General features: G+C 32.3%; 1 protein-coding gene across 10 annotated transcripts in view; it reads left to right on the plus strand.

Annotated features, from left to right (window-relative positions):
- LOC6043724 (protein spire) overlaps window positions 1–12,657 on the plus strand; it is a 340,317-nt gene that overhangs the window by 151,178 nt on the left and 176,482 nt on the right. For all 10 annotated transcript variants that reach the window (XM_038255292.1, XM_038255293.1, XM_038255296.1 and 7 more), the window contains one exon: window positions 10,564–10,841. In XM_038255292.1, coding sequence (XP_038111220.1) covers window positions 10,564–10,841 — 278 coding nt within the window. The remainder of the gene's footprint in view (window positions 1–10,563; window positions 10,842–12,657) is intronic.

The following is a 12,657-nucleotide window of genomic DNA, read 5'->3' on the forward strand; positions in this document are numbered from 1 at the left end:
TTAAAATTTTAAAATTTTAAAATTTTAAAATTTTAAATTTTTAAAATTTTAAAATTTTAAAATTTTAAAATTCTTAAAATTTAAAATTTTAAAATTTTAAAATTTTAAAATTTTAAAATTCTTAAAATTTTAAAATTCTTAAAATTTTAAAATTCTTAAAATTTTAAAATTCTTAAAATTTTAAAATTTTAAAATTTTAAAATTTTAAAATTTTAAAATTTTAGAATTTTAAAATTTTAAAATTATTTAAATTCTTAAAATTTTAAAATTCTTTAAATTCTTTAAATTCTTTAAATTCTTTAAATTCTTTAAATTCTTTAAATTCTTTAAATTCTTTAAATTCTTTAAATTTTTAAATTCTTTAAATTCTTTAAATTCTTTAAATTCTTTAAATTCTTTAAATTCTTTCTTAAAATTTAAAATTTTAAAATTCTTAAAATTCTTAAAATTTTAAAATTTTAAAATTTTAAAATTCTTAAAATTCTTAAAATTTTAAAATTTTAAAATTTTAAAATTTTAAAATTTAAAATTCTTAAAATTTTAAAATTCTTAAAATTTTAAAATTCTTAAAATTTTAAAATTTTAAAATTTTAAAATTCTTAAAATTTTAAAATTCTTAAAATTTTAAAATTTTAAAATTTTAAAATTCTTAAAATTTTAAAATTTTAAAATTCTTAAAATTCTTAAAATTCTTAAAATTTTAAAATTTTAAAATTTTAAAATTTTAAAATTCCTAAAATTTTAAAATTCTTAAAATTTTAAAATTCTTAAAATTCTTAAAATTTTAAAATTTTAAAATTTTAAAATTTTAAAATTTTAAAATTTTAAAATTTTAAAATTTTAAAATTTTAAAATTTTAAAATTTTAAAATTTTAAAATTCTTAAAATTTTAAAATTTTAAAATTCTTAAAATTCTTAAAATTCTTAAAATTCTTAAAATTCTTGAAAATTCTTAAAATTCTTAATTTTTTTCAAATTCTTTAAATTCTTTAAATTCTTTAAATTCTTTAAATTCTTTAAATTCTTAAAATTCTTTAAATTCTTTAAATTCTTTAAATTCTTTAAATTCATTAAATTCTTGAAATTCTTTAAATTCTTTAAATTCTTTAAATTCTTTAAATTCTTTAAATTTTTTAAATTCTTTAAATTCTTTAAATTCTTTAAATTCTTTAAATTCTTTAAATTCTTTAAATTCTTTAAATTCTTTAAATTCTTTAAATTCTTTAAATTCTTTAAATTCTTTAAATTCTTTAAATTCTTTAAATTCTTTAAATTCTTTAAATTCTTTAAATTCTTTAAATTCTTTAAATTCTTTAAATTCTTTAAATTCTTTAAATTCTTTAAATTCTTTAAATTCTTTAAATTCTCAAAATTCTTTAAATTCTTTAAATTCTTTAAATTCTTTAAATTCTTTAAATTCTTTAAATTCTTTAAATTCTTTAAATTCTTTAAATTCTTTAAATTCTTTAAATTCTTTAAATTCTTTAAATTCTTTAAATTCTTTAAATTCTTTAAATTCTTTAAATTCTTTAAATTCTTTAAATTCTTTAAATTCTTTAAATTCTTTAAATTCTTTAAATTCTTTAAATTCTTTAAATTCTTTAAATTCTTTAAATTTTTTAAATTCCTTAAATTCTTTAAATTCTTTAAATTCTTTGAATTCTTTAAATTCTTTAAATTCTTTAAAATCTTTAAATTCTTTGAATTCTTTAAATTCTTGATTTTTTTTAAATTCTTTAAATTAGATTTGATGAACCGGTTCAGCTGAATCGGTTCAATTTTGTTACAGAATGACTTTTCAGTCAATTTGAAAGAGTTAGATATGTCGCATGCTACATTTTGTGCCAGAAATGTTCAACCGGTACAACTATCGAACCGGTTCTGCTGAATCGGTTCAATTTTGTTACAGAATGACTTTTCAGGCAATTTGAAAGAGTTAGACATGTCACATGATTCATTTTGTGCCAGAAATGTTCAACCGGTAAAACTATTGAACCGGTTGGGTGAACCGGTTAAACTGAATCGGTTCAATTTTGTTACAGAATGACTTTTCAGGCAATTTGAAAGAGTTAGACATGTCACATAATACATTTTGTGCCAAAAAAGTTTAACCGGTACAACTATTGATCCGGTTGGGTGAACCGGTTCAGTTGAATCGGTTCAATTTTGTTACAGAATGACTTTTCAGGCAATTTGAAAGAGTTAGACATGTCACATGCTACATTTTGTTCCAGAAATGTTCAACCGGTACAACTATCGAACCGGTTGGATGAACATGTTCAGCTGAATCGGTTCAATTTTGCTACATAATGACTTTTCAGGCAATTTGAAAGAGTTAGACATGTCGCATGATACATTTTGTGCCAGAAATGTTCAACCGGTACAACTATTGAACCGGTTGGGTGAACCGGTTCAGCTGAATCGGTTCAATTTTGCTACAGAATGACTTTTCAGGCAATTTGAAAGAGTTAGACATGTCGCATGATACATTTTGTGCCAGAAATGTTCAACCGGTACAACTATTGAACCGGTTGGGTGAACCGGTTCAGCTGAATCGGTTCAATTTTGTTGCAGAATGACTATTCATGAAATTTGGAGAAGTTAGATATGTCGCATGATTATGTTTCTAATGAAAAGTCATGTTTTTACTCTCTTACTGATATTAGTATATGGAACAATAAATGTTTACTTAACTTTTTTAGTAAAACTTTATGGAAAACGTAGTCTTTTTATATTTTTAACATAAAGTTCATGTGTAGACCTTTCCAAAGCACTATAAAACTTTGAGTTTTGGTCATGTTTTGCATAAGATATAAATTTTACAAATTTACTGTAACGCATTTTGCTCGGATATTTTTTCGTTCACCCCCTCCCCCCCGAGCCCCGCCCAAAAATCCACTAATTTGCATATTTTTTCCTTAAAGTAGACATTCTGACGATTCCAAAACACTATAGAACATTGAAGTTTGGTGCTATTTTGCATATTTCCCAAGCCTGCGAAAATTTACTGTAACGCATTTTGCAGGCTTCGGGTTTTGACTGTTAAAAAAATCTTTGCTTTGGAAGTTGGTATCCCATCGAAAAAACTTATTTATAATTAGATTTGCATTTTAAAATGAAAAAAGATTTGTGTGCTCAATTTCCTACCATTTTCCTTTTTAGACTTTGTTGATCGGACAGCTGGTTTCAGAAATTTTTATTTAAAGTTTTAATTTTCTGAATAGTGGATTTTTTACAATGTCCGCTAATTAGATATCTTGGCAACTATTGGTTTGATTTTCAAAGTAAAACAATGAAGATTATGTAAAATTTTCAACTCTTTTGAAAAATCAATTCAATTTTTTTTCAAAATTTCCAAAAAGAGCTTAAATGTATGCTTGCTTGTACTTAGTTGCTGGGATTGCTATCTAGATAAAACACACGGGCATCGAAATGTTAAGCTTGACTTGAACGTTTTAAAACTTTTTGGTTTATTGGAAAGAATTTTTTAAATTACGAATTTGCAAATTTAAAATCATTTTGAAATTTGGAAATGGATTAAAAAAATGGCAAGAAATTGAAAAATAGGGACTAATCTGGTGACACTGAGAAAACCATCGCCACTGTTCACAATATTTAAAGTTGAGGAGGCTATATCTCAACAAACAGTAGTCCGATCAATAAAGTCTTAACAATTTCCCTTGGAAAAATTTTGTTCAGCTCTTTTTTTCGAAAATATCAACCAAAAAATTCATATATCTTAAAACGTTGCACTTTGTGAAGCAATTTGTCAAGTAGTTTTGATTGGAAATTTAATGTAATTTGTAAGAGCACGCTATTTTTTTTTTTTTTTGCAAAAAATATCATTCAATCCAAGATTTTCACTATCCTAAACTCTAGCGCAAAATATACCTTTTTCGTCCGCTAAAGATATAAAAAAATCTGGAATACCAAAATATATGTAACTTTGGAATTCTTCTTTTGAAGTGAATTTAACTCTTGATCAGATTTTTTTTCGTTTGCCTCTTTTTCTGAACAGTCCTTATCATAACTTTCAACTTTGTCCTGAACACCAAGTTAAAGATTTTCGAATACTCACATCACGGCGTGGCTGAAGCAGAATATTATGAACAGAGATATCCCATCGGAGATTTCTACGTAGAATGTTGTGTTCCACCGGCCTGAATCAGAATCTGTATAAATTAAAATAGTCTATCAGTGAAAATTGCGTTTTTCAAAATTTAAAGGTTTTTGAAATTTTGCACGGATTTATATCTAACCTGGCCTTATAGGTGGATCGATCTTTATAAATATTTGTTTCAACAGATTTGTAGAGAAATCTCTTTCATTTCAAACCCTTTTTGAAATTTGTAAATCCGTTTTGATTGACAACAGATATTCCACTATAAAGACAATCTTTCATATCGACGTTCATATCGACAACCAAAATCGCGTTTTAACCCGAGCAGGGGTAAATAACACGGGAATACCAAATTTTGGTATTACTTGAGCAAATAACAGCGACCAAAATGTTGCCCAGTAATAGATGGTAAAATACCATGAAATCATACCAAAGTCTTGTATGTGGAATGGCACAACAATACCAAACCATGTTATTCCAAGGGTAAAATAATACCTCAAAATAGAACCATTTCAATACCAAGTTGATGTTGAAAAGATCCATATGCAACAGCCAAATCTACTCACCTGATGATGCCATGTTATTCTAAGTGATATTCTTCACCACACCGAATGCATTTGTCATTGATGAACGGCCTGTGCATGAAGTTCTTGACGATTCTGAAAAATAACAGGATTGAAAAATAAGTGTTATTAAAATAAAACTGGATTGAAATTCACCAAAATTCAATAATCTTTCGATTGACTCGTTTTCAAAGTATTTGGTTTTTTTTCAAGTCATTTTAGCGCAAAATGTATTATCTTGTCCAAATTGGTAAAAAATGCCATAAACTGAAATAAAAAAAAGTACCAAATTCCTAAATTCTAGGAATTTTGCCTCCTTTCCTTAATAAGTAATCCAAAAAACCCGATTACTAAATAAGGAAAAGTGGCAAAATTCCTAGAATTTAGGAATTTGGTACTTTTTTTAATTTCAGTGTAGTTTCAGAGAAAATTGATGAAACCTTTCAATACCAAAATAATACCAAAATGTGCCATCCTGACTTAGAAAATTTTCCACAATTTCAAGTCATTTCTGTAGGGGGTATATCAACAATGTTTAAAATCAAGTTTGAAATTTCCGGTTTTCAATGAAAGCATTCGCTTTGAGACATCATTTTAGTGCAAAATTAATTATTTTGTCCAAATTGGTCAAAATTTTCCCATAGTTTCAGAGGAATTTGATAAAACACTTTAATACCAAAATAATACCAAAATGTGCCATCCTGACTTAGAAAATGTTCCACAATTTCTAGTCATTTCTGTAGGGGGTATATCAAAAATGTTTAAAATCAAGTTTGAAATTTCCGATTTTTGAATGAAAGCATTCGCTTTCAGACATAATTTTAGCGCAAAATTAATTATTTTGTCAAAATTGGTCAAAATTTTCCCATAGTTTCAGAGGAATTTGATAAAACACTTTAATACCAAAAGAATACCAATATGTGTTCGACCATTGACAAATTCTGCAATTTTGCAATATCAAAACAATGCCTTAAATAGGTATGATACCACATTTTGCTCTTGCATAATCCTCAAGACATAGATCTAGGGTTTTTTCTCAAAATTTATTTTCCCTAAAAGAGCACTCAGCTAGCAAAATCTAAACGTAGAAATATGTACTCTCCCTGCAAAGGCTTATGAATTGATCTCAGTTGAAAGGTTCTCCAAATCTCTGAATTGCAAATGTAACATCCTGGAACAGAACTGCTAAATTCTAATAAAAACACAAATCGAAAAAAAAACATAATCCTCAAGACAAAGGAGAATGGGCGAATTTCGTCCAAGGATGTACACGAACGGGACCAACTTTTTTCGAAAGATCTCGCCGAGACATGAAAAAAAGTCTTCTGGACCAACTCTCTAAACCCCGGGGTTCAAAAGTTACATGCTGTTGAAGTTTGAGCATTTTGAGTAAAATATACAAAAATCGGATTTTTGCTATTTCTAAAATCATTTACAAAATCTCTGTTTCATTATGGATTCCGATTTTTTTGACTTCATTCGACGCGTATCAGCAAAAACTATGAATTCTGATATATCTTAGCATGATTGAAACATGATTTCACTTGTTTTTATCCGTTTGAACCGTTTGTGCAAGAGGCATCCCATAGAAACAAGTCGAAACTTCAAGGTTTTGAAACCGGATCCGACCCAGACTGCTTCAGTGAGTATGAAAGGCTTCAGTGCAATGTTGTAACAACTTATTGGGATGGTCTGAGTCATCCGAGAACTCCTTGGAGTTAAGACCGGTGAGTCTACCGCCGTAACAGCAAGATGTCGGCGGTTTTGACCACTGATCATACCCGCATAGCTTCAGTGAGTGTGGTAGACTACTTTGCTAATGTGTTAGGATGTCCTGGGTCATCCAAGGACTCCCTGGAGTTATGATCTGTGGAGCTACAGCCTTAACAAGCAAGAGGTCGACGGTGTTTGACCCCGGAACATACCCGCATAGCTTCAGTCAGTATGGTAGACTGCTTTGTTAATGTCTTTAGTCATCCTAGGACTCCCTGGAGTTATGATCTGTAGGTCTACGGCTGTTACAAGGACTCCCTGGAATGGTCCAGAACATTCCAACATAACAGCAATACAGTCTGCCATACTCACTGAATCTTTGCGGTTATGATGCGCGGTTAAAAATCGTCGACCTTTTTCTTGTTACAGTGACCCAAATATCTTAACTCCAGGGAGTCCTAGGATGACCAAAGACATCTTAACACATTAAGAAAGCAGTCTACTATACTGACTGAAGCTATGCGGGTATGTTCCGGGGTCAAACACCGTCGACCTCTTGCTTGTTACGGCTGTAGCTCCACAGATCTTAACTCCAGGGATTCCTAGGAGAACCCAGGACACTCCAACACATCAGCATAGTAGGCTACCATACTCACTGAAGCCATGCGGGTATGATCAGTGGTCAAAAACCGCCGACATCTTGCTTGTTACGGCGGTAGACTCGCCAGTCTTAACTCCAAGGAGTTCTCGGATGACTCAGACCATCCCAATAAGTTGTTACAACATTACACTGAAGCCTTCCATACTCACTGAAGCAGTCTGGGTCGGATCCGGTTTCAATACCTTGAAGTTTCAACTTTTTTCTATGGGATGCCTCTTGTAGAAACGGTTCAAACGTATAAAAACAAGAGAAATCATGTTTCAATCATGCTAAGACATATTAGAACTCATAGTTTTTGCTGATACGCGTCGAATGAAGTCAAGATGAGCAAAATCCATAATAAAATGGAGATTTCATAAATGATTTTAGAATTAGCAAAAATACGATTTTTTGTACATTTTTACCCAAAATGCTCAAACTTCAACAACTTGTAACTTTTGAACCCCGGGGTTTAGAGAGTTGGTCCGGAAGACTTTTTTTCATGTCTCGGCGAGATCTTTCGAAAAAAGTTGGTCCCGTTCGTGTACATCCTTGGACCAGTTCCCATACAAATTTGCCCATTCTCCTTTTGAAGGGTCCAGGAATACCAAAATTTGGTATTGATACCAGAGAAAGGTATTATTACGCATTTCCCTTGTTATTTACCCATGCTCGGGAATTGACCTTGAATAAACATAAACGAATGCACGCAATGTAAACAATAACAAACACGTTTTGTTTGGCTTACCATTATGTGCATTGCCCCGAAGTTTGGTTGAAGTTGGTTGTTGGAGTCCCGAGTTATAAAATTTTAACCAATTTTACAAATGTTTACGGTAGTCTAACTTGTACGTGCATCAAACACGTTCTGACCTGAAATTCCTTTGCCCAGTTGTCGCACTTACATCAATTTTCAGGGAGTGACACGATAGCACGACAAGATTGAAACTACTTTCATATGTAGAGTGACAAAAATGCACGGAGTTTTTTTCGGATTTCGTTGAATGTCTCAGAAATCGAATTTTGGGGTTCTGTGAAGGTCAAAAGGTGAGGCATTAAGAGCTGCACAAAATGGCGTTCTTAACTCAATTTTGCCCAAAATGCACGTGCGACAAGTTAGCACGACGGCGACGATATGCGAACTTCATTTGACCTTGAACCTCATATATGTCATTGTAAAATCTGTCTGAATATGGTTGTGTCAAAAATGGAATACCTTTTGACAATCAAATCGGATTTACAAAGTTCAAAAAGGGTTTTAAAGGTAAGGTTTCTACAAATTTGTTAACACTGGAACGCCCAACGCACGTCCAACTTACACGGACGCCCAAGCCTCCAAAAAAAGTTGGACCGGTAACTTCAACTCGCTGGTTCTCGAGCATTACTCAACCAATCGGGATGATTCTTGTTTCCAGTGATTTGTAAGAATGTCTAGATGATCCTAAAATTTTGCAGAACTTGATTTGATGGAATCTGTAATTTCTGCGACCAAAAACATCGTTCCACCTTTTTTCAAAATGACTGCCTCCGCAGAATTTTTGGCGATTTTTTTTTTTACACGCGAAAAAAAAAGTTGGAACGATGTTTTTGATCGCAAAAATTACAGATTTGATCAAATTAAGTTCTGTAAAGTTCTAGAATCATCTAGACATCCTAACAAATTACTGGAAAGAAGAATCGTCCCGATTGGTTGAGTAATGCCCGAGAACAATTGAGTTGAAGTTACCGTTCCAACTTTTGTGTGGGCGTTGGAATGTTAACAAATATATTTTTTTTAGGATCAATCCGCCTAGCAAATCTGGTCAATTAAAAATCCGTACCAAAAATTAAAAATCTATAATTTTTGAAAAACGCAATTTTCATCCATAGATCATTTTGATTTGTACAGATACTGATTCATGCCAGTACAACACAACTACAGTATGTCAGTGTATGACCAGCCCGCAAAATTGTGTGAAGACTAAAATGGAAAGTTTGTTGTTGCAAAAAATAAATAAAATAAAATTTAAAATTCTGCTCTTTTTTGGTAAAACAAAACTTCACGTTAACTCAGTACGTTGAACTGTTTCCACCCCCTCCACCATCTTGTGTCACATTTTCCGGCAATAACACTTTCTCATATGCACATTTAACGTGTTCTGGCCCTCGTGGGTGCCGTGCTGTCAGCCAGCTCAATTCATACCTGTATCAAGTTGGTGCAACATTTTTTCTCACACGACCTGGCAATAATTCAAACTTTTAATCGTGACATGACTGCATGCTCCGCTGCAGTTTCGATTCTGGGGCTCGTCGTCGTGACATGCGGTGCAGCCCGGGCTTTCGAGCCAGTATTGCTATCTCTAGCTTGTTTTAATTGCATTAGTGGCTTAAGTGGGTAATTTTCAGTGTTTATTGTGTTTGGTGATAAAATCGTTTTGCCGACTGGAATGGTTTGGTGTGACGATAGACAATTTGTAACGAATTTATTGAATGTTTCGCCCTCCTATATGGGTCGGTTATGCTAATCGTCTGACACTTCAGGAACTCTTGCGTCGAGATGAATGGGCCACGTAGGGCACACGTCACGCACCCATACATCAGGCCGGCAGACCTGCTCGATTTCGTGACAAGTCGCTTGTGCGCCGCCGTCACGGAATGTCAGTGCGGGGTCCCAAAGTATCCGTCCACATGCACCGGCAGCAGCAGCCCAACGCGGCCAAAGCTGTCAGTTTTGCGATGACTGACTGTGGCGGGTGAGTTTTTTCCCATATTGAGTTTCTTTAGGGTACGATATGATACATGAAATCATGCATAATTGTGTACTAGGCTGATTCAAAATCTAACTAGATAGTTCAAAATCTTACCTACATTTTGTCATTCGTCAGTTATCAACACTTAAGTTATTTTGAGAAATTTCATGTTAATTTATGTTTGTCCTTTTGGACCATTACCACTTACTTTGAGCGGATCCTAGAATAAATTCTAGGGCAGACATTCTTTGATCAGACAATACAAGCATGGCCAGACCTACTACGTAAAATTTAACGCAGGGATAATTTATTGAACATTCACAGTTACATGCATTGGGCGAATCCAAGATCTGTTTAAACATCAACTACAAGAAGCCTAGAGGAATGAGATTTCATGACGATCTCCCCATGTAGAATCAAAAGCTGATTCTGTCTAGACCTGCAAGGTATGGTGCACCAGAGTGAGATGCAGGCTTTTCAGGCACTGCGCGTTCAAGGCATCGGGAATGATCTACGAGACGTTTGGGGGCGAAAAGGTCTTTGAATCCGGTGGAATTGAGAGCAAGGTTTTTGATTTGCATATCGCACGAAATGGACTTGTATTAAAATGGCAATTTTACGTTTGCCGACCTGCTATCAAACTCTAGAATTCTCTCGGATATTGATTGATGCAGAAGCATTGGCTTCATTCGTATCTCAAGTCCCCACAACCACAGGTGTTCCTGCTGTATTCCAGCTGAAATTTCAATCAACTCACAGGTTAATCGAAAAATCCAACAAATTTTCCTTCCATTCCAGACAATGACGATGAAGGCATCGAGCACGACTCCGAGGAACCGGTGACGGACGAGGACGAGGCGGTCGTGGCTGACCACGTGGATGAGGAGTACGACGAGGACGAGGGAGCGGACGGGAACGGCGGCGAGGACGAAGATCACCGGCATCACCAGCACTACCACTACCCGCGGCTCGGCCATCATCACCACCACCACCATCATCATCATTGTAATGGGGATGACGGCACGGGTCGGAGCAAATCACATCACGAAACCAAAGAACTGGATCACGTACTGGCGGTAAGTGTGGCGGCGATGATTGCAAGTGTGTGGTTGGGAATGACTTCTTGTGATGTGGACCGACGTCGGGATGTAACGAAAGGAGTGGTTATTAATCTCAATTTATTGGTGATTTCGTATTGTGGGTTTGAGTGGAGAAATTTCATGTAGGAAAGACCGCAAAGGGGCATGACTTGCCTTAGGTTATCTGGGATAACTTCAATTTCTGGGTAAATTGTAACATAATACATTTTTGGGGACTAATTGGATTTCAAATCAATCTCACCTTATTTCAACGAAAAACTGTCACTGACGCAAATCAAAGGTGCATCCAGATCGTCGCATCTGAAGGTTACTGGGAGGTCCACACTACCAACTTGGTCATCTTCCGGTGAGCAATTCCACCCCCAACAAGCCAAGCCCGCCTAATTGCCACTTAGCTCAGGTCATGTCAAGATTCAAGGACTGTCCGCAATTTCGCGTGAACTGACTCGCGTGTCATTTGAAACGGTAATTTTTCAATTTAACACGGAAGGAATATTTATCGCAAAAATAGAAAAAAACATCAGATGAGTCAAATGAATCAAATTAATCAAATTATTAAAATGTATCTTAAATAACTCAAATGATTCAAATGATTCAAATGATTCAAATGATTCAAATGATTCAACTGATTCAAATGATTCAAATGATTCAGATGATTCAAATGATTCCAATGGTTCCAATGATTCAAATGATTCAAATGATTCCAATGATTCAAATGATTCAAATGATTCAAATGATTCAAATGATTCAAATGATTCAAATGATTCAAATGATTCAAATGATTCAAATGATTCAAATGATTCAAATGATTCAAATGATTCGAATGATTCAAATGATTCAAATGATTCAAATGATTCAAATGATTCAAATGATTCAAATGATTCAAATGATTCAAATGATTCAAATGATTCAAATGATTCAAATGATTCAAATGATTCAAATGATTCAAATGATTCAAATGATTCAAATGATTCAAATGAATCAAATGAATCAAATGAATCAAATGAATCAAATGAATCAAATTAATCAAATGAATCAAATGAATCAAACAAATCAAATGAATCAAATGATTCTAATGGTTCAAATGATTCAAATGATTCAAATGATTCAAATGATTCAAATGATTCAAATGATTCAAATGATTCAAATGATTCAAATGATTCAAATGATTCAAATGATTCAAATGATTCAAATGATTCAAATGATTCAAATGATTCAAATGATTCAAATGATTCAAATGATTCAAATGATTCAAATGATTCAAATGATTCAAATGATTCAAATGATTCAAATGATTCAAATGATTCAAATGATTCAAATGATTCAAATGATTCAAATGATTCAAATGATTAAAATGATTCAAATGATTCAAATGATTCAAATGATTCAAATGATTCAAATGATTCAAATGATTCAAATGATTCAAATGATTCAAATGATTCGAATGATTCAAATGATTCAAATGATTCAAATGATTCAAATGAATCAAATGAATCAAATGAATCAAATGAATCAAATTAATCAAATGAATCAAATGAATCAAACAAATCAAATGAATCAAATGATTCTAATGGTTCAAATGATTCAAAAGATTCAAATGATTCAAATGATTCAAATGATTCAAATGATTCAAATGATTCAAATGATTCAAATGATTCAAATGATTCAAATGATTCAAATGATTCAAATGATTCAAATGATTCAAATGATTCAAATGATTCAAATGATTCAAATGATTCAAATGATTCAAATGATTCAAATGATTCAAATGATTCAAATGATTCAAATGATT

The sequence above is a fragment of the Culex quinquefasciatus genome, chromosome 2 (assembly GCF_015732765.1).
Source record: "Culex quinquefasciatus strain JHB chromosome 2, VPISU_Cqui_1.0_pri_paternal, whole genome shotgun sequence".
In the NCBI taxonomy this organism is placed as follows: Eukaryota; Metazoa; Arthropoda; class Insecta; order Diptera; family Culicidae; genus Culex; species Culex quinquefasciatus.